This window comes from Rhinatrema bivittatum, chromosome 8 (assembly GCF_901001135.1).
Source record: "Rhinatrema bivittatum chromosome 8, aRhiBiv1.1, whole genome shotgun sequence".
Lineage (NCBI taxonomy): Eukaryota > Metazoa > Chordata > Amphibia > Gymnophiona > Rhinatrematidae > Rhinatrema > Rhinatrema bivittatum.
The window spans coordinates 118,338,119-118,357,526 of record NC_042622.1 but is presented as its reverse complement, the minus strand read 5'-3'; the positions used below and the strand labels follow the sequence as shown (position 1 = coordinate 118,357,526).

General features: G+C 46.9%; 1 protein-coding gene across 3 annotated transcripts in view; it reads left to right on the top strand.

The window, feature by feature from the left end:
* RABGAP1 (RAB GTPase activating protein 1) overlaps window positions 1–19,408 on the top strand; it is a 545,250-nt gene that overhangs the window by 433,806 nt on the left and 92,036 nt on the right. For all 3 annotated transcript variants that reach the window (XM_029610918.1, XM_029610917.1, XM_029610919.1), the window contains exon 15: window positions 18,995–19,069. In XM_029610918.1, coding sequence (XP_029466778.1) covers window positions 18,995–19,069 — 75 coding nt within the window. The remainder of the gene's footprint in view (window positions 1–18,994; window positions 19,070–19,408) is intronic.

Here is a 19,408-nt window from a genome sequence, read left to right as displayed (position 1 = left end):
TCCGTTCTCAAACTCCGACGCCGTCTATTGCATCGAAGTCGCCTGAACCAGCACCATCCACTTCGTGCCAGTATCGGCCACCGGCTGGTGACTGTCTGGCATCGATGACTTCTCGACCTTCAACTACCTCCACTCTCCCTCAGGACCGAGGGGATCGTAGAGAAAAACATCGGCATTGACACCGCAAGTCTCGGACCATCAAGGAAGGAAAATCTTCGACCTCGCCATCGTCCGAGCCGCCATCGAAGAAACCCCGTCCAGAAAAGGCACCGACCCTTTATGCAACCGGGTCACCAAAGCAACCCTCACCCGGACGGGTATCGAGAGCCGCAACTCTGCCTTTAACGGTGGTCCCTCCGGCTATGCCTCTGCCTCCTTCTCCTTCTTCCCTTCTGGAGCCGGGGCTGCTTGCTCCAGGTCTCAGTGAAGAACTGGACCGGATGGTTCAGGAGGTCATCGATAAGGCGATGCACAGACTACAAGGTCCCCCTGCGCTGAAATCGGTGCCGGTCGCGGAACCGACCATCGATCCCATTCCGGCAGCATTGGCACCGCTGCTCTCGAAGATGGAAGCGCTCATAGCCGCTTTTCCACCAATGGATTCTGGGTCACCAATGGCTCTAGTGCCTTCCCCTCTTGCCCTGTCATCGGGAGGGGAAACACCGTTCCGCATTCCTCCATTGGGAGTCCTTCCGATGCCTCAACCATTGATGCCGATGCGCCCATCGGCGCCACCGATCTATCCATCGATGCCCTCGATCCATCCATCAATGCCCTCGATGCCTTCATCGGTGCCTCCTGTACTTCCCTCGATGCCTTCAGATCCTAGACCAGGACCTTCAGGAATACCATCATCCCGTCCTTCTCAGGTTCCTACAGGGACAGGTGCTGATCCCTATGACACCTGGACTGATGATTCATCTCAAGACACCGATGATTTACCATTGCCACCTTCTTCTACTGAAAGTAGGAAGCGTTCTCCTCCAGATGACTTGTCCTTCATAAATTTTGTGAAGGAAATATCTGAATTGGTTCCCTTCCAATTACAGGCTGAGCAAGATGATAGGCATCAAATGATGAAGCTGTTACAATTCCTAGATGCTCCCAAGGAAATAACCTCCATCCCTATTCACCAGGTTTTTTGGATCTCCTCAAAAAGAACTGGGAACACCCTGGTTCTGTTGCTCCAGTCAACAGAAAAGCTGATACCACTTATTTGGTCCAGTCAGCCCCAGGATTCCAGAAACCTCAGCTGGATCACCAATCTGTGGTTGTAGAATCTGCCCAAAAGAGGGCAAAAAGACCAAAACCCCACTCTTCCTTTCCCCCAGGTAAGGAACAGAAATTCCTGGATGCCATTGGCCGGCGTGTCTTCCAGGGATCAATGCTTTATCTCTTGGATCGCCTCCTACCAGCTGTATATGACCCAGTACAACAGGGTCTTATTCAAGCAGATACAGGACTTTGCAGAGTCTCTGCCTCAGCAATTCCAGGAACAGCTTCAAACCCTGGTACACAAGGGACCAGGGACCATCATGAGTTCCCTGGTACACAAGGGAACTCAAGGACCATCATGAGACCCTTCGCCAGCTCTCTCTGATGCCCTCTGAGTATTCCTCCAAACAGCCTTTCAGGAAGGATACTAAAAAGTTATTCTTCGGTCCAAAGAAGTCCTATCCACCACCATCTAGAACTCATTCCACGAGACCTTTCCAAAAGGCCCAGTCTCGTCAACCTCGTAAACAAAAGCCACAAGCAGCTCCTCAGCTGGGCCATGCTTCCGGCTTTTGACTCCTGCATAGAGAGCAGCAGCCAGTTTCCACTGTCTCAGATACCAGTGGGAGGTTAATTGTGCCATTTCAACAACAGGTGGCATACAATTACTTCAGACCAATGGGTCCTTGACATAATTTCTCAGGGTTATCACCTGAACTTTCTCTCCATACCACCGGACTCCCCACCTCTACCGACGTGGAGAACATCCGACCACTCACTATTCCTGGAGCAGGAGGTCTCCCTCCTCCTCCAGTCCAGAGCAATAGAGCCAGTGCCCTACTCCCAACAAGGCCTAGGATTCTATTCCCGGTACTTTCTAATCCCCAAAAAATCAGGCGGCGTTCGTCCAATTCTGGACCTACGTGACCTCTACAAGTATCTCCACCGAGAAAAGTTCAAGATGGTAACCTTGGGTTCCCTCCTTCCTCTTCTGCAAAAAGGAGACTGGTTCTGCTCTCTCGATCTCCAAGACGCGTACACACACATTGCGATAACTCCATCTCATCGCAGGTTCCTGAGATTTCTGGTAGGCCCCAAGCACTATCAGTACCGAGTGCTACCATTCAGCCTGGCATCTGCACCACGAGTCGTCACCAAGTGCCTCGTAGTAGTAGCAGCAGCCTTCCTCAGGACTCAAGGTGTTCATGTCTACCCCTATCTAGAAAATTGGTTGATCAGGGCTCCCACTCAGCAAGCTGCTCTGTCGTCCCTACGTCTTACTTTACACACTCTGATTTCGCTAGGATTTCTCATCAACTACGCGAAATCCTGCTTAGTCCCATCTCAAACTTTATCATTCATAGGGGCAGACTTGGACACCTTGCAGGCAAAGGCATTTCTGCCTCGACAGTGAGCTCTCACTCTCATCTTTCTTGCACACCAGCTACAGTCTCAGCACCGCACAACTGCACGCCACTTCCTCATGCTGCTAGGACACATGGCGTCCTCAGTACAGGTTACCCCAATGGCCTGCTTGGCCATGAGAGTCATGCAGTGGACTCTGAGGTCACAATGGACTCAGTCCGTCCAACCTCTATTGACCACTGTCCACATCACTGACTCACTTCATCAGTCTCTAGCCTGGTGGCAAAATCAGATCAGTCTCCTCCAAGGCCTACCCTTCCAGGCTCCAGACCCTCAAATAATTCTCACCACCGATGCTTCCAACCTCTGCTGGGGAGCCCATGTCACCGATTTGCAGACACAAGGACCTTGGTCTCCAGAGGAAGCCAACCACCAAATCAATTTCCTGGAGCTGCGAGCAATCAGATATGCTCTCAGGGTCTTTCAGGATCGCCTTTCCAATTAGGTCATCCTGATTCAGACGGACAACCAGGTGGCCATGTGGTACATCAACAAACAGGGAGGGATGGGCTCCTACCTACTGTGTCAGGAAGCTGCGCAGATATGGGCGGAATCCCTCTCCCATTCGATGTACCTCAAGGCCACATACTTGCCGGGAGTGGACAATGTGTTGGCGGACAAGCTAAGTCGCGCTTTCCATCCGCACGAGTGGTCCCTCAACCCCACAGTAGCGAACTCAATATTCCAATGTTGAGGTTATCCTTGCATAGACCTCTTTGCATCACCTCAAAATCGCAAAGTAGAGAACTTTTGCTCTCTCACTCGCAGCCAACACTCTCAGCCAAGAGATGCGTTCTCCCTCTCATGGGCAACCGGTCTCCTATATGCATTCCCTCCACTTCCACTTCTATCAAAGGCTCTCGTGACGTTACGTCAGGACAAAAGATGCATGATCCTGATAGCACCTCACTGGCCTCGCTAAATGTGGTTTCCAATAATTCAGGATCTCTCCATTCGTAGGCACATTCCCTTGGGAACGGGCCCGCTTCTGATCACTCAGAACGACAGGTGCCTATGCCACCCCAATCTTCAAGCTTTGTCCCTGACGGCCTGGATGTTGAAAGGTTAATTCTTCAACCACTTAACCTTTCGGAGCCAGTTTCCCATGTCCTGATTGCTTCACGGAAGCCTTCCACAAAAAAGTCTTACCTCTACAAATGGAACAGGGTTTAAGTCATGGTGTTCTCCTCAATCCCTTGATTCCGTTACCTGTTCCACCACAAAGTTTCTAGACTATCTCTGGCATTTGTCAGAATCAGGTCTAAAAACTTCCTCCATCAGAATGCATGTCAGTGTGCTGGCCACCTTCCATAAAGGTGTCGGGGACATTCCTCTTTCGGTACAGCCCCTCGTAACACGTTTTCTGAAAGGCTTGCTTCACCTCAAGCCTCCACTGCATCCTTCGGCCCTTTCTTGGGACCTCAATCTGGTTTTGGGTCGGCTCATGAAACCACCATTCGAGCCTCTCCAATCCTATGATCTTCGCTATCTCACATGGAAAGTGATTTTTCTTTTGGCAATCACATCTGCTCACAGAGTTAGTGAGTTACAGGCCCTAGTTACCTATCTGCCTTACACTAAACTTCTGCAGGACCGGGCACAGTACTCCGTACTCACCCTAAGTTCTTACTTAAGGTAGTATCAGAGTTTCACGTTAATCAATCCATTATACTGCCTACCTTCTTTCCCAGGCCCCACTCCAATCCAGAACAGGCTCTGCATACCCTTGACTGTAAACGTGCTCTAGCATTCTATCTAGACTGTAAGCTGCCCACAGGAAAAGCACTCAATTGTTTGTCTCTTTCCATTCCATCAAATTGGGGCAGCCTGTGGGTAAGCAGACTCTCTCCTCCTGGTTAGTGGACTGCATATCCTTTTGTTATCAACAAGTGGGCATTCCACTTCAAGACCGTGTTAAAGCACACTCTATGAGGGCCATGGCGACTTCAGTAGCATATCTACACTCGGTGCCGCTTCCTGACATTTGCAGGGCTGCTACCTGGAGTTCCCTCCATACCTTTACAGCCCATTATTGCTTAGATAAGGCCGGAAGACAAGATTCCATCTTCGGCCAGTCTGTCTTGCGCAACCTTTTTATAACTTGATGTACCAACACCCTTCCGCCTGCCCGTTAGGGTTCAGGATGCCCTCTACCAAATTCCACCCCAGTCCTTGTGCCTATGGCACATCTTGGGTACATTTGGTGCATTTCTCGAACATCCTCAGCTCGGTACTCACCCATATGTGAGGACTACCATCCTGCTTGTCCTGTGAGAAAGCAAATGTTGCTTACCTGTAACAGGTGTTCTCACAGGACAGCAGGATGGTAGTCCTCACAAAACCCGCCCGCCACCCCGCGGTGTTGGATTTGTTTTCTTATTTTATTTTTCGGCACTTCCTGTAGCTTTAAACAAGACTGAAGGGGGACCCCTGCTGGCTGCGGGTTTAGTGCCATGCTGGGCATGCCCAGTAGGTGCCAGTCAAAGTTCTAGAAACTTTGACAAAAGTGTTCCGTGTTTGAGCTCCATCCTATGATGTCACCCATATGTGAGGACTAACATCCTGCTGTCCTGTAAGATCACCTGTTACAGGTAAGCAACATTTGCTATTTCAGTGAAAGCCTAAAATAAGATCTAGTTTAACATTTTTAAATGTGTAGTTAGTCTCAAACCTCAGACTACTAGTGAAGTGATCGTTCTAACTAAGAAAAGAAACGAGTCATGTCATTTTTCTGAGTGATATTTTTATCCTTTTAATAGCTAAGCTAGAAGTGAAAATCTCATGAACTAGAAAGCATAAAATTAAAAAGTCTTATCTTTCAATCTAGATGACTTAGGTATTTTGCTATTAAATTTACACAAGAATGAAATAAAGGCATTTATAGTTTCCAAAAGACTTAAATTCCCATGCTGCATTGCAGGTGGTACTGTTAGAGACCTGGAGAATGCCAAGTACAGGAAAAGAGAGTAATGGAAGAAAATTGTTTTATTGTACTAATTAATGTTTCATTGCAGTTTGGAGATGGTTGATTGTAGCTGTGAAATGAAATAGACAAGCTTAGAAATACCATGGTATGCTCAAAAGTTTGCGTTCTTGTTGGTGATAGGAAGGATTGCTTCTCTCTGCCGTATTCCTTGTGCTGAATGACTTTGTCTTTCTCAAAGGAGACAGAGTTAGCAAAGTGGTTGGAGTAATGGGCTGGGATCCAGGTTTCAAATTCTGCTTCTACCACTGGCACTTCTTGTGAGCCTGAGCAAGCCACTTTATCTCCCGTTATCTGAAGTATATGCTTAAATTGTAAGTTCTCTGGGGTAGAGGCTTGTACTCATATTGTAATTGAGAGTAAAGGGGCTTGGTGTTGAATATTTTATAAATGCCAAAATCAGATTGCCAATTGCCAATACTGTCAGGTCTGATCATGTTTAAAAACAAAGATAATCCTTTAGATGATATGCCAGGTATGTAGATGTAGAACTTTATATAAAAAGGGTGAAACAGCCTTTAACTCCTCCTACTATACTGGGTCAGAACAAGGGTCCATTAAGTCCAGCATCCTTTCTCACAGCGGCCAGTCTGGATCTCTAGGAAATATCTGGTAGATCTATTTCTTATTGCCCACTCTCAGGGATAATTTATGGCTTTCCTCAGTCTTCCTGGCTAATTGTTTATGGACCTTTCTTTCAGGAACTTGTCCAAACCCCTTTTAAACTCAGCTATGCTATTTGCCTCGACCTCATTCTCCAGCAACAATTTCCATAGCTTAAATTGTACGTTGAGTGAAAAAATACTTATCCAATTTGTTTTGAATCTGCTACTTGTTGCTGAAAGGACTAAAGGCATTCCATGAAACTATCAGGAAACAATAAATAACCATTCCCTATTTATTTGTTTCATCCCACTCATGATTTTATATACCTCTGTTATATCCCCTCTCAGTTGTCTTCTCCAAGCTGAAGACCCCTAAACTGTTTAGCCTTTCTTCATAAGGGAACAATTCCATCCCCTTTATCGTTTTTGTTGTCCTTCTCTGTACTTTTTCTTGTTTCATTCTATATATTTTTTGAGATGACCTAGTCATAATATTCAAGGTGTAATTACACCACTAGTCTATACAGTGGCATGGATCTTCCTAGCTTAGTATTCCATTCTTTTCTGAATAATTCTTAGCATTCTATTTGCTTCTTTGACTACTGCCACCTACAGAACTGAGGATTTCAACGTATTATCCACAATGACATCACAATTATTTTCTGGGTGGTGACTCCTAATATGGAACCCAGCATTATTGTATACCTATAGTTAGTATTATTTTTCCCTATGTGCATCATTTTGTATTTGTCCACATTAAATGTCCTCTCTCATTTAGATGCCCAGTTCCCCAGTCTGGCAAGATCCTTCTATAGTACTTCACAGTTTGCTTCTGTTTTAACTACTTTGAATGTATTTGTGTCAAAAGCAAATATGATCACCTCGCTCATTGTTCCCTTTTCCAGATCATTAATGAATACGTTAAAGAATACCAGTCCCAGTACAGATCCCTGAGGCACTCAGCTATTTACCTCCTCCTACCGCAAAAAGTGTTTAGTCCTGTTCTCCTAGGATAAGCAGGATGGTAGTCCTCACAAATGGGTGACATCATCAGATGGAGCTCAGCACGGAAAACATTTGTCAAAGTTTTTAGAAGCTTTGACTGGCACACTGAGCATGCCCAGCATGCCACTATCCGCGTGTCCATGCAAGTTCCCCATTGTCTCTTTTTTTTCTGCGGTGCAGTTGCCTCATGGTGCTTGGAGCTCCAATTTCTGCTCTTTTTTCCAGATTTTAAGCAATTTTTTTCTCCCGTTCTTTGCAGGTCCCCATTCTTCCCTTCAGCACGGTAGGTTATTTTTAACATTCAACCTTCTTCGCGGTTGATTCCTGGCGGCTTGCTTCTCTGTGACTGCCAGCCATCGACTGCTCGCTGGCTCATTTTCATGGCGGCATCCGGTTTTTGCTGATGCCCCCAGTGCCCACAGACCATGTCCATCACAGACTCGCATAAAGTTTGCATCCTCTGCCTGGGGGCATCACATGATGTCCGAGGGTGTCAGCTGTGGGATCAGATGAACCACCCCCCCCCCCCCCCCAAGGCTGTCATGCTCGTCTCGACAAAATGGAGAAACATTTTGGCCCCAAAAAGTCCACTCCATCTACTCTGGCCTCAGAGTCCCCGATGCCCAGGGGTAGGGGGGAACCGCTGGATATGCTGTCCCTCTCTATGCCCCTGGCAGCTTCTTCCAAGGATTGGGGAGCCAGTGATCGGCCCTTGCCGCTGCCTGTGATCTCTCAGACAATGGGTTCCTCCGCTTCCTCAGTTCCAGGGAAGAACCAGACAGAGCACTGTGGGAAACCTCAAAAGCGTCACCATCGGCACATGGCTCTGGTTCTGGTGTGGTACTGGCGGTTGCCATGCCGACACTGAGGCCCTGTGGTGAGGTGGACCCCATCCTCCAGTAGATACAGGAATCCTAGGCATTCCTCACCAACATTGGTGCTGGACACTGAGCCTCCTTGGGCTCTGAGGAAGCTCCGGTGACATCTCGGAGCCCATCACCGGACTTCCAGGAGGAGTTGGATCGCAGGGTGCAGAGTGCGGTGCTCCAAGCTTTATGGTATGGGAACCCGGCACCGGTTCCAATACCAATGCCGGAGCCCGCACCATCTCTATTGTCGCCTCTGCTCAAGTGTCTGGACTTCCTCAGCACCCTTCAGATGCAGCCAGTGCCCGGGGGTCCATTGGTTCCCCAACGGCCGCCAATACCCTCCTCGGGAGCAATTCCCGTCATTGGGTTCTCCAAGGAGGAAGACATGCACTGACCTCCGGCACCATCCAGTGCTCTGTCCCGAGGCCACAGTTCCCTGGGCCATCAGGCCTCCCGCAGCCATTGGCGCCCTCCCTGCCACCAATGCCGCCGGGGCCATTGGTGCTATCTGTGCCCTCAGGGGACCTAAGCGAGGAGGAGGGCCCATACGATCCATGGGGAGATGAATCTTCCAAGTTTTCCTCTGAAGACTCTGGTGACCTCCTCTCAGAACCTTCGCCACCAGAGGAAAGGTGTCTGTCTCTCCCAGAGGACCTCTCCTTTGCAGGGTTTATGAAGGTCATGGCCAAATCCATTCCCTTCCAAATCCTGAGGAGGATGCATGACATATGCTGAAAGTTTTTCAGTTCGTCAATGCACCTAACGAGATAGTGGCTGTTTCTATCCATGACATCTTCAAGGATCTTCTCCTTAGGATGTGGGAACACCCGATATCAGTTTCTCCAGAGAACAGGAAGTTGGACGCTACTTACCTGCTGTAACAGGCATTAGGTTTTGCAAAACGCCATCTCCCCCACCAATCTGTGGTAATGGAGATGGCTCTCGAAAAGGCCAAGCGTTCCCGCATCCATTCCTCCACCCCCCCCCCCCGCCACCCTCAGGGCGAGAACATTGGGAACTGGATGCCTTAGATCTTTCAGGGCGCTATGCTCATCGCCCGTATCACCTCCTATCAGTTATACGTGACCCAGTACAACCGGAACCAGTGGAAACAGGTCCAAGAGCTTGCAGAATGACTGCCACAGCAGCAACAGGAGTCATTCTCTGCTGTTGTACAACAGGGCCTAGAAGCCAGAAAACACGAGGTGAGGTCCACTTATGATGTTTTGAAGCAGCCATATGGGTGGCCACCGTGGGCATCTGTGCCCATAGGGTGGCCTGGCTCCATGCTTCTGACCTTCGTCCAGAGGTCAAAGAGAAGTTGGCTGACCTCTCTTGTACAGGGAAAAATATCTTTGGGGATAAGGTCAGGGACACAGTAGCCTAGCTGAAGGATCACCATGAAATCCTTCAACAGCTATCGGCTAGCGCTTCTGATTCACCTTCCTCTGCCAGGAAATCTTCCTGACCGAGTTCCAGGAAGTCCTTTTATCGGCAGCGGAAGTATTATCATCCAGCCACCGAGACTTGCATGTCCTGAGATGTTCTAGAGGTTGCTCCCGTCAAAAGCAAACTCCTAGGGCTCAGCAGTCCCTGGCTATGGGCTTTTGACCGGAGGCGAGGGAGCATGAGTCAGTGCATAGTACCACTGGCATACGATTCCCCGGTGGGGGGCATGCTTCTTGGCTTTGCCCACCACTGGCCGCTCATCATGTCGGACAAGTGGGTCCTCACCATTGTTCGTCAGGGGTTTTGTCTGAACTTTAGAGAAGTCCTGACAGACTTTCCCCCATGTCCATTGTGGGGTTTGTCCATCCCGCAGGATATACTTCTAAGGGAACTCTCCGCCCTTCTAAAGGCGGAAGCAGTAGAACCTGTTCCCTGTCGTCAGCAAGGGCGGGGGTTTTACTTGAGGTATTTCCTGATACCAAAGATAACTGGGGCTTACGCCCCATTCTCAATCTCAGGATCTTGAACAAATTCCTCCACAAGGAAAAATTCAAGATGGTCTCTCTGGGCACTCTGTTTCCACTCCTCAGGGAGAGGAGACTGGCTTTGTTCCCTTGATCTCAAAGACGCCTACACTCACATTGCCATCCTCCCGAGGCACAGGAAGTACTACCTCTGCTTCGTGGTGGGGCAAGCTCACTACCAGTACAGAGTATTGCTGCTTGGCGTCAGCTCCTCGAGTCTTCACCAAGTGCCTGGAAGTGGTTGCAGTGCACCTTAGCCGTCAGGGGTGCATGTATTCCCCTACTTAGACGACTGGTTGGTCAAGATCAACTCCTGCGAAGGAACTTTGAGCGCATTGACCGTTACCATTCAGGTGCTGCAATTTCTGGGGTTTATCATCTACCCGAAGTCCAACCTCTGCCCATCCCCCCAGCTGGACTTCATAGGAGCCAGGCTGGACACGACTCAAGCAAGGGCATTTTTGCCCCACAGTTGGGCTCTTGCCCTGTCCTCCCTGGTGGCCTTGGTGAGCAGTAGTCAGCAGGTACCTGCTTGTCTTTTGCTTCGATTGCTGGGCCACATGTCAGCTTGTGTCCATGTCACCCCTTTGGCCTGTCACTGCATGTGCAGTGTGCAGTGGACTCTGTGGTTACAGTGGCAGCAGGCATCCCAGGACCTCAGGGCTCAAGTTGCCATCATGCAGCCCCTGAGGATTTCCCTGTCCTGGTGGGAGAATCTCTCCGATCTGGAACAGGGGGTTCCTTTCCATCCTGAGTTACATCAAGTAGTCCTTAGCACCGATGCCTCCCCCCACAGTTGGCGCATGTGGACGGCCTCCACACACAAGGACACTGGACAGCTCATGAAGCTCTGTACCAGATAAACTTCCTAGTGCTTTGGGTGATCCGCTACACTCTTTGGGCGTTTCAAGATCAGCTGTCCCACAAAGCAGTCCTGATTCGGACAGACAATCAGGTAGCAATGTGGTATAATCAATAAGCAGGGAGGCTTGGGGTTGTACCTTCTCTGTCAGGAGGCAGTGCAGATCTAGACTTGGGCTCTGGTGAAGGGTATATCCCTATGAGCAACTTACCTGGCTGGGACATTCAATATACTGGCAGACCACCTCAGCCGCTCTTTCCAGCCACACGAATGGTCCTTAAATCGGGAGTGGCAGCCCGGATTTTCCGCTTGTGGGGAACTCCAGATGTAGATCTCTTCGCCTCCCCCTACAATTTCAAGGTGAGCAACTTCTGCTCCCTCTTCAGGACGGACAGACGCCCAGCCTCAGATGCCTTTGCCCTCCATTGGGGCGCAGGTCTTTTCTATGCGAAACCTCCAATTCCACTTCTCATGATGACTTTCCTGAAGCTCCAACAGGACCAGGGGACCATGATTCTACTGGTGCCATACTGCCCAGACAGGTCCTGTTCCCTCTCCTCCAAGATCTGTCGACAAGAACCATTAGCCTGGGCACTGTGCCCGACCTGATAACTCAGGACCTGGGCATGCTACACCATCCCAATCTCTGGGAGTTGGCCCTGATGGCTTGGATGTTGAGAGCCTCGTTCTTCAGTCCCTGAATCTGTCAGATAAAGTGTCCCAGTGCTGGTGGCCTCCAGAAAGCCTTCCACCAGGAAGTCTTACCACTTGAAGTGGAAGAGGTTCTCAGCATGGTGTGGGGAACAGGACTTAGATCCATTCACTTGCCCAATACTGAGATTTCTGGATTACCTGTGGCACCTTTCTGAGACTGGACTCAAAACCACCTTGGTCATGGTCCATTTGAGTGTAGTCAGTGCTTACCATAGTGGGGTAGCTGGTGCACTCATCTCGGTTCAGCCCATAGTAGGTCACCTTATGCGGGACCTGCTTCAGCTCAGGCCCCCTCTGCGGCCCCCTGTTGTCTCCTGGGATATAACATTGTCTTGGCGCAGCTCATACATCCTCCTTTTGAGCCTATGTGTTCTTGTGAGCTGAAATTCCTCACCTGGAAAGTTCTTTTCCTGGAGGCAGTTACTTCAGCTCGTAGAGTAAGCGAGCTTCAGGCCTTAGTTATGTACCCGCCCTACACAAAATTATTTTCATGATTGTGTGGTCTTGCATACGCATCCTAAGTTTCTGCCGAAGTTTGTGACTGATTTTCACATCAATCAGTCCATTGTATTGCCCACCTTTTTTCCGAGGCCTCACTCCCACAAAGGAGAACAGGCTCTACATACGTTGGATTGCAAAAGGGCTCTAACCTTCTATTTGGAACACTCATCAGCCCATAGACAGTCCACCCAACTGTTCATAACTTTTGACAAGAACAGAATGGGAGTTGCAGTGGGCAAACAGACGTTATCCAACTGGCTAGCAGACTGCCTCTCATTCTGCCATACACAATCAGGTCTGCTTCTAGAAGGCAGAGTTAAAGCTCACTCTGAGAGGGCTATGGCGGTGTTTTTGGCTCACTTATGGGCAGTTCCTGTCTTCAAAATCTGCAGGGCTGCGACGTGGAGCTCCCTACACACATTTGCCACCCATTACTGCTTGGACAGTAAACCCAGCTCTTCCTACCAGAAACCCCTGGGAGATGGAACCAAGCTGTTTCCCCACCATCTAACAGTACCTCAGTTGTATTTGTGCCCATTGGTACCTTGTTTGGTACCTGTTGGCCTGGGTTGCTGTCGGAAACAGCCTGGAGCTTGGTATTCACCCATCTGTGAGGACTATCATCCTGCTTGTCCTAAGAGAAAGCACAGTTGCTTACCTGTAACAGGTGTTCTCCTAGATCAGCAGGATGTTAGTCCTCAGGAAACCCGCTTGCCACCCTGTTTTATTTTTTTGCTCATATTTTTCTATGTTACGAGACTGAAAGGGGACCTCGTGTGGACGTGCAGATAGTGGCATGCTGGGCATGCTCAGTGTGCCAGGTAAAGCTTCTAGAAACTTTGACAAAAGTTTTCCGTGCTGGGCTCCATCTGATGTCACCCATTTTGTGAGGGCTAACATCTTGCTGTCCTAGGAGAACATAAGAAATTGCCATGCTGGGTCAGACCAAGGGTCCTTCAAGCCCAGCAGCCTGTTTCCAACAGAGGCCAAAACCAGGCCACAAGAACCTGGCAATTACCCAAACACTAAGAAGATCCCATGCTACTGATGCAATTAATAGCAGTGGCTATTCCCTAAGTAAAATTGATTAATAGCCATTAATGGACTTCTCCTCCAAGAACTTATCCAAACCTTTTTTGAACCCAGCTACACTAACTGCACCAACCACATCCTCTGGCAACAAATTCCAGAGCTTTATTGTGCGTTGAGTGAAAAAGAATTTTCTCCGATTAGTCTTAAATGTGCTACTTGCTAACTTCATGGAATTCCCCCCAGTCCTTCTATTATTCGAAAGTGAAAATAACTGAGTCCATCTACTCGTTCAAGACCTCTCATGATCTTAAAGACCTCTATCATGTTACAAGTAAGCAACTGCGCTTTCTCTGTTTCCTATTTTTTGACCAGTTAGCAATCCAAGTAAGACCTTGCCTTCAATCCCATGACTTTTTCATTTCCTGAGGAGCCTCTTGAGAGGGACTTTTTAAAGTAGAAGCCAGTGATCTCGCTTTCTGAATAAAAATGTTCAGACAAATAATGGAACTTTTATCAGCAACAAATACTTTGTCTGGTAGTATCAGATCTCCTTAGATGGCGTGCATTTAAAAGCTTAATAGAAATTTTGCTTCCCTTGGATTTTTTTGGCCTGTCTGATTATTTATGGATTTATTATCTTTCTACATATCTTTCCACCACAGTGCATGATAATGAACTGTATTAACCAGCTTTTATGAACTGTTGGAAGAAACAGCCTGATCAATAAGGAATACTTTTCTTACTTTCAATCACATTTTGTTTTATCTCAAAACATGGCAGAATAAGTGAGATATCCATTGTATGTCAAAACTCAGCTATGAAATCCTTTTTTCATAGTTGAAATAGTCAATAGCTTGCAACTTATCAAATTGATTATTCCTTTTCATTTTTAGGAGTCTGTACTATAATAGCAGCATAGGACATATCTTTTTCAAACATTCCAGTGGATAATAAATAAAAGAAATTCCATATTTATAGCCATACTATCCTTCTGTTCTTCATCCTTTTCATCATACGCAACAGAGAGCTTCTATCTGCTGCACTTCCCCCATATCTTTCAAGAACTGTTTGATTTGACATTTCAGTTGAGGCAGTCTTGCAAAAAGATCTCTAGGCTCCAGTTCACCAGTGAAATCTAATCAGCTTTCCAAAATAGCTTCCTTTTCAATAAGATCCATTCAGTTGGCAGCTTCATTCTGTATATTCTGCATGTGGATAAATAGACTGAAGATGGGTGTCTATGTGCTCTCCTTCCTCTCTTTATTCATTAAAAACAGTCATTCTGTTTCCTTACTCTGAATTCTTCTCCTTCATAGCACCCCCTTTCAGGGGCTGATGCAATAAAAAGCACGGCATCGGTCTTCATAACTCTGTGGTCTGCCGAGGGCTTTTTTTTAAGTAAAAAAAAGTACATAAAAGCAGTTTTTTCTGCTTTTCTGTACTACTTTTACATGTGCTCGGCTATTAACGCCTGCTCCAGGCAGGCATTAATATCTCAGAGCTAAATGTGTGTCTGAGATGCACACTTTTTTTTTTAATGCGGAGTGAATGAGTAATAACTTCATTCACATGCATTTGCATTTGATAAGTGCTATTGCATTCACTCCGCGTCGGACGCGCATTAAATAGGCGCTGATCTCCCTATTGCATTAGGGACTGGATTAGCACCTATTTAACCCTCATCTGAGTGCGGGTTATACAGTGCACTCAGCTGAGCGCACTGTATTGCATTGGCCCCTCAGTGAGTACTGAGAATACATTTGATTGTCAAAGCTACTAGTTTTGTCAATTGAGCTGGCTGGGTCCTGACTAAAACTTTGTGGTTTTTGATAACTATACTTGCTTACATAAGTCTCTTCCATCATATGGAGTAAACTATGTTGGTACTATGGGTCTGCCCATGTAGTGTCCTTTCAGGTGGGTTGACACTATCCTGGAAAGTCAATTTTTTTTCTCATCTCAGTTGCTTGGTCTTGCTCTTTCCAGATCTCTGAACACTCCCAAAAACAATGGTCAGGGTGCTCTGTATTTTTTAATATTCCAATCTTCAGCTGTGATCAATTCAGTATTTCTGTTACACACTGAACATGTTAGTCAGTAGGCTATGTGTGGAAACTATCTTTTTGGCATTGAAGTAAACACAATACCTTAATATCAAAAGCGTGGCTGTTTGCAAGTAATCTGATGTCATCATTTGGGCGATGTAGGGGGAGAGCTGGTCATTCAAGATTAGCTGATCAAGTTTCATTTCAGGGTAATTTATCTTCATAATACATTTCCATATCCTGTCCTGGTGAACCCATAGCCATCCAGATTTTCACAGTACCTACAATGAATTTACATAAGGGAAATCTGCATATAAAGACCTCAGGTGTATAGAAATTTCTCATCCATATTCATTGTGGATATCCTGAGAATGCAACTGGCTATGGGTTGACCTGTGGACTGGAAGCATGCCAGAGAAAGACAAGCAAAATGATGGATCTTTGCCTTTGTTCTTTGCCTTGAGCTAATGCTGAAAAAGCAAGTGAAAAATTTATTAAAATTAAAGTATATGAGATGAGACAAAGACCTTAAATATGCATATGCTAGAGGCAGGAGAGATGGCATTCCCAAGAAGTAAATCCTTTTCAGTAGAAAGGAAGTTGTACAACATGGGCAACCTTGGGAAAAACGTCAAGAAATAGTTTTTTTCATAAAAAGGGTGGTGGATGGATGGAAACTAAAATAATTAATTTCAGGAAGGCACATGATAAACACAGAGGATCCTTAGTTACATATAGGAATAGTGAAAACATGACCTAGTGACACTGCAGGCCATGGAGGTAGCCAGTCGGTATGGTAGGCTTTTACCCCCCAGAATTGTCCAGATTTGTTTAACTGGTTGGTAATGGCAAGTGGGTAATACCTGAGAGCAGAGGCTAAGCCCAAGCGGGACACGGCAGGCCAGAAGAATGTTAGTTTGGATCTTTGGCCATACTATGTTTTGGGCCAAGAAGTAAACTGTAGAGAGGAGATTGTGAAAGCATTTAGGATTAGAACCATAAGGGGTACCCATGCATTTGATGGGAACATGAGAAATGGGATGAGATCAATTGATACCAACTTCATTGTAGAGGGGAGAATTACAACCTTTCTGCATATCATTCTGATTCACCTGGGAGGTGACTACCTTACAGCTTTCAAGGGAGCTGAGCTCATGGTAAGAATTAGGAAAATCTTGGGATAAAGCTGTATTCCCCTGAACTAGGATTGTCTGTCCATGCATTACTCCAAGGAGAGTTTGTTGTAATGAAATGGGCATGAAAGATGGAGAAGAAAATGGGAATGTATCTAAACTTGTTTAAAGAGACAAGCACAGGACATGGACATAGACTATGATTGTAAAATTAAATTACCAACTGGATCTGGCAGGTTAAAAGTACAGTGGTAACTAGAAGTCCTAGTGGAAACTCAGGGGAACACATGGTTGGGTATGTTTGGCAGGTTACCCAGGGGATGTAGAAAGCCAGTTGTTCCTGCAATAGCTTTGTGGTTTGACATGGGAAAGGATTACTGGATGTGAACTAAAAAGGGGTTCTAGTATGTCTGTCTACCCAAGATGGCAGTACGCTAAGGAGGAAAATGACAAAATCTGTCTTGGTTAGGGAGTGATATCTTAGAAGTGGTCATGTTCTGTGGCTGGCAGGTAGAATATACCTTAATAGTATGGACATAAATAAGTAGGACTTATCCGGCTAAGTGGCAGCCGTTGAATATCTGGCTATGTTCGGCAGCCTCCACTTAACTGGATAAATCACTTATCTGTCTAAGTAGAGTTAGTGGGTGATAACTAGCTATATTCTGACTTATCTGGTTAAGTTTACCAGGTGTAATATAGCTGGATAAGACTTATCTGGTTAAGTATATACGAATATTCAGCAATTTAGCCATGCTGCTAAATAAATGTTATCTGGCTACTTTGCGAACCCTAATATCTTTTGAATATTAAACCCAAAACCTATTTTGAAAAAATAAGCTGTTTGTTTAATGAAAGTAGCACAGTTCTTTGATTAGTAAATTAATAAAAATAGCCCTGCCAAACTGAACACTTTATTGTATGCACATTTTGTGGTTCTTTCTTTATTTACAATTAATCCTTCAAAGAGCCCTTTTTTTCATAGGTTTACAGATAGTTTTAGAACAAAATACAAAGGGTAGATTTTCAAACATACGCATGTGCGGTTCCTGGTGTGTGCACATGGACGTACTGCTTTTATAACATGCGTCCTCCGCCCCGCCCCACCCAGAACATGCCCCTCAGGCCGTCCCTTTCTCAGGACCTGGCACTTGTGCACATATCACCACTTACGCGCATGGCCAGGCCTACTCCTGGGGGAATTCTGCGCTACTGCGGAACGCAGAATTTGCACAGAATTCCCCCCTACGCAGAAAATAGCAGAAGAGACCCCGGCATGCCGCGAATGGAGCGCGTCCTGTGGCACACGCTCCGTTCGCGGCGAAGATGGAAGGTCCGGCGCGGCGAAAAGGTAAGGCCCCGTGTGCCGCACTCCCTTTGCGGCGAAAATGAAGGCCCGGCGCGCCATTCGCGGCACACAGGGGCCTTCCCTTTTCGCAGCGAACGGCGCACCAGGCCTTCATCTTTGCTGCGAACAGAGCGCGTTCTGTGGTGAAGATGAAGGCCCCGGCACGCCGTTCACGGTGAAAAGGGAAGGCCTCCGTGTGCTGCGGGACGTGCTCCGTGGCGAAGATGAAGGTCCGGCGCACCGGTTTTCGCTGCGAATGGCGCGCTGGGCCTTCATCTTCGCCGGAACAGAGCGCATCCTGCAGCATGCCAGTGAGAGAGAATGTTTGTCGGGGAGGGGAGGGTGACAGAGATCATGGGAGGTAAGAGAGGGTGGGTGGGGGGGATGCTTGAGTGTGGGTTTCAGAGAGAGGGAGCCTATATGAGGGGAGGGGGTGCTGGTGAGAGAGAATGTGTGTGTGAGAGAGGAGAGGGGGTGTGGGGGAGGGTGAGAGACAGCTTGGTTGGTAAGAGGGGGAGTGGGGGGGATGCTTGAGTGTGGGTTTCAGAGAGAGAGGGAGCCTATATGAGGAGATTGTGAAGGAGTGTGTATGTGTGTGAGAGATTGGGAGCTCGTGTGTATGAAAAAGGGATTGTGTGTATGTGAGGGTGCTAGCCTGTGTGAAGGGGTTGTGTATGTGTGAGACAGAGCCTGTGTGAAGGGCTGTGTAAGAGAGAGACATAGGTAGCCTGTGTGAGGATGTGTGTGTGAGAGAGAAAGGGAGCTTGTGTGGGTGTGTATGCAAGAGAGAGGGCCTTCTATGAGGGGATGTGTGTGTGCGAGAGAGTGAAGCGAGCCTGTATGAGGGTGTGTGTATGTGGAAGGGACACTCTTACAGTGAATTTCTAGGGAAATTCTGCTCAAAATATTTAAAATTCTGCAACTTTAATAACTTTTTTCTGTAATAATTTAAAATGTAATTACTTAAAGACGGTCATGTAAATTGTGTTATTTTGACCAATATAAAGTTTGCAGAATTTTCAGTTTTTGTGCACAGAATTTTAAATTTTTTTGTGCAGAATTTCCCCAGGAGTAGCCGGGCCCTTTTGAAAATGCGCACAGGACACACAGTGCCCACTCAGGCGCGTAAGTGGTGATTTTTACGTGCATGGCTGATTTAAAATTCGGCCGAGTGTGTATATGTGAACCTTAGGACACAGCATCATGTTTAGCTTTTCACATAATGCAGTTGACAGGATTAATCCTGAAAGGTCTGGCACTTTTTTTTTCTTTTTTTTTTCCCAGGCTTATTCTGTATACGATGAGGAGATTGGCTATTGCCAAGGCCAGTCATTCCTTGCTGCTGTACTTCTGTTACATGTAAGTATACTTTTTTTTTTCTTGGTTTTAAAACTAGCTCAGGCTCATTAAGGACCACTAATCTCAAATACAGTCTAGTAAAACTACATGTTGGTTTGATGGAATTTCAGAGCAGTATTTCTTTGAGGTAACCCTACAGTACAGCTGGTTGAAAGGTTGACCAAGTTGGAATGCTATCCATAGGTAATAAACACTATATTATTGCCCTGTGCTACCTTCCTAAGAAATAGGTCAGGCGTAGAATCTCACAGTATTGAAATAGAAAGTGTAAAAGCAGAAGATGGATGGGACCTGGCGATCTTTATCTGCCTTAATATTCTTTGCTAATACCAGTAAAGC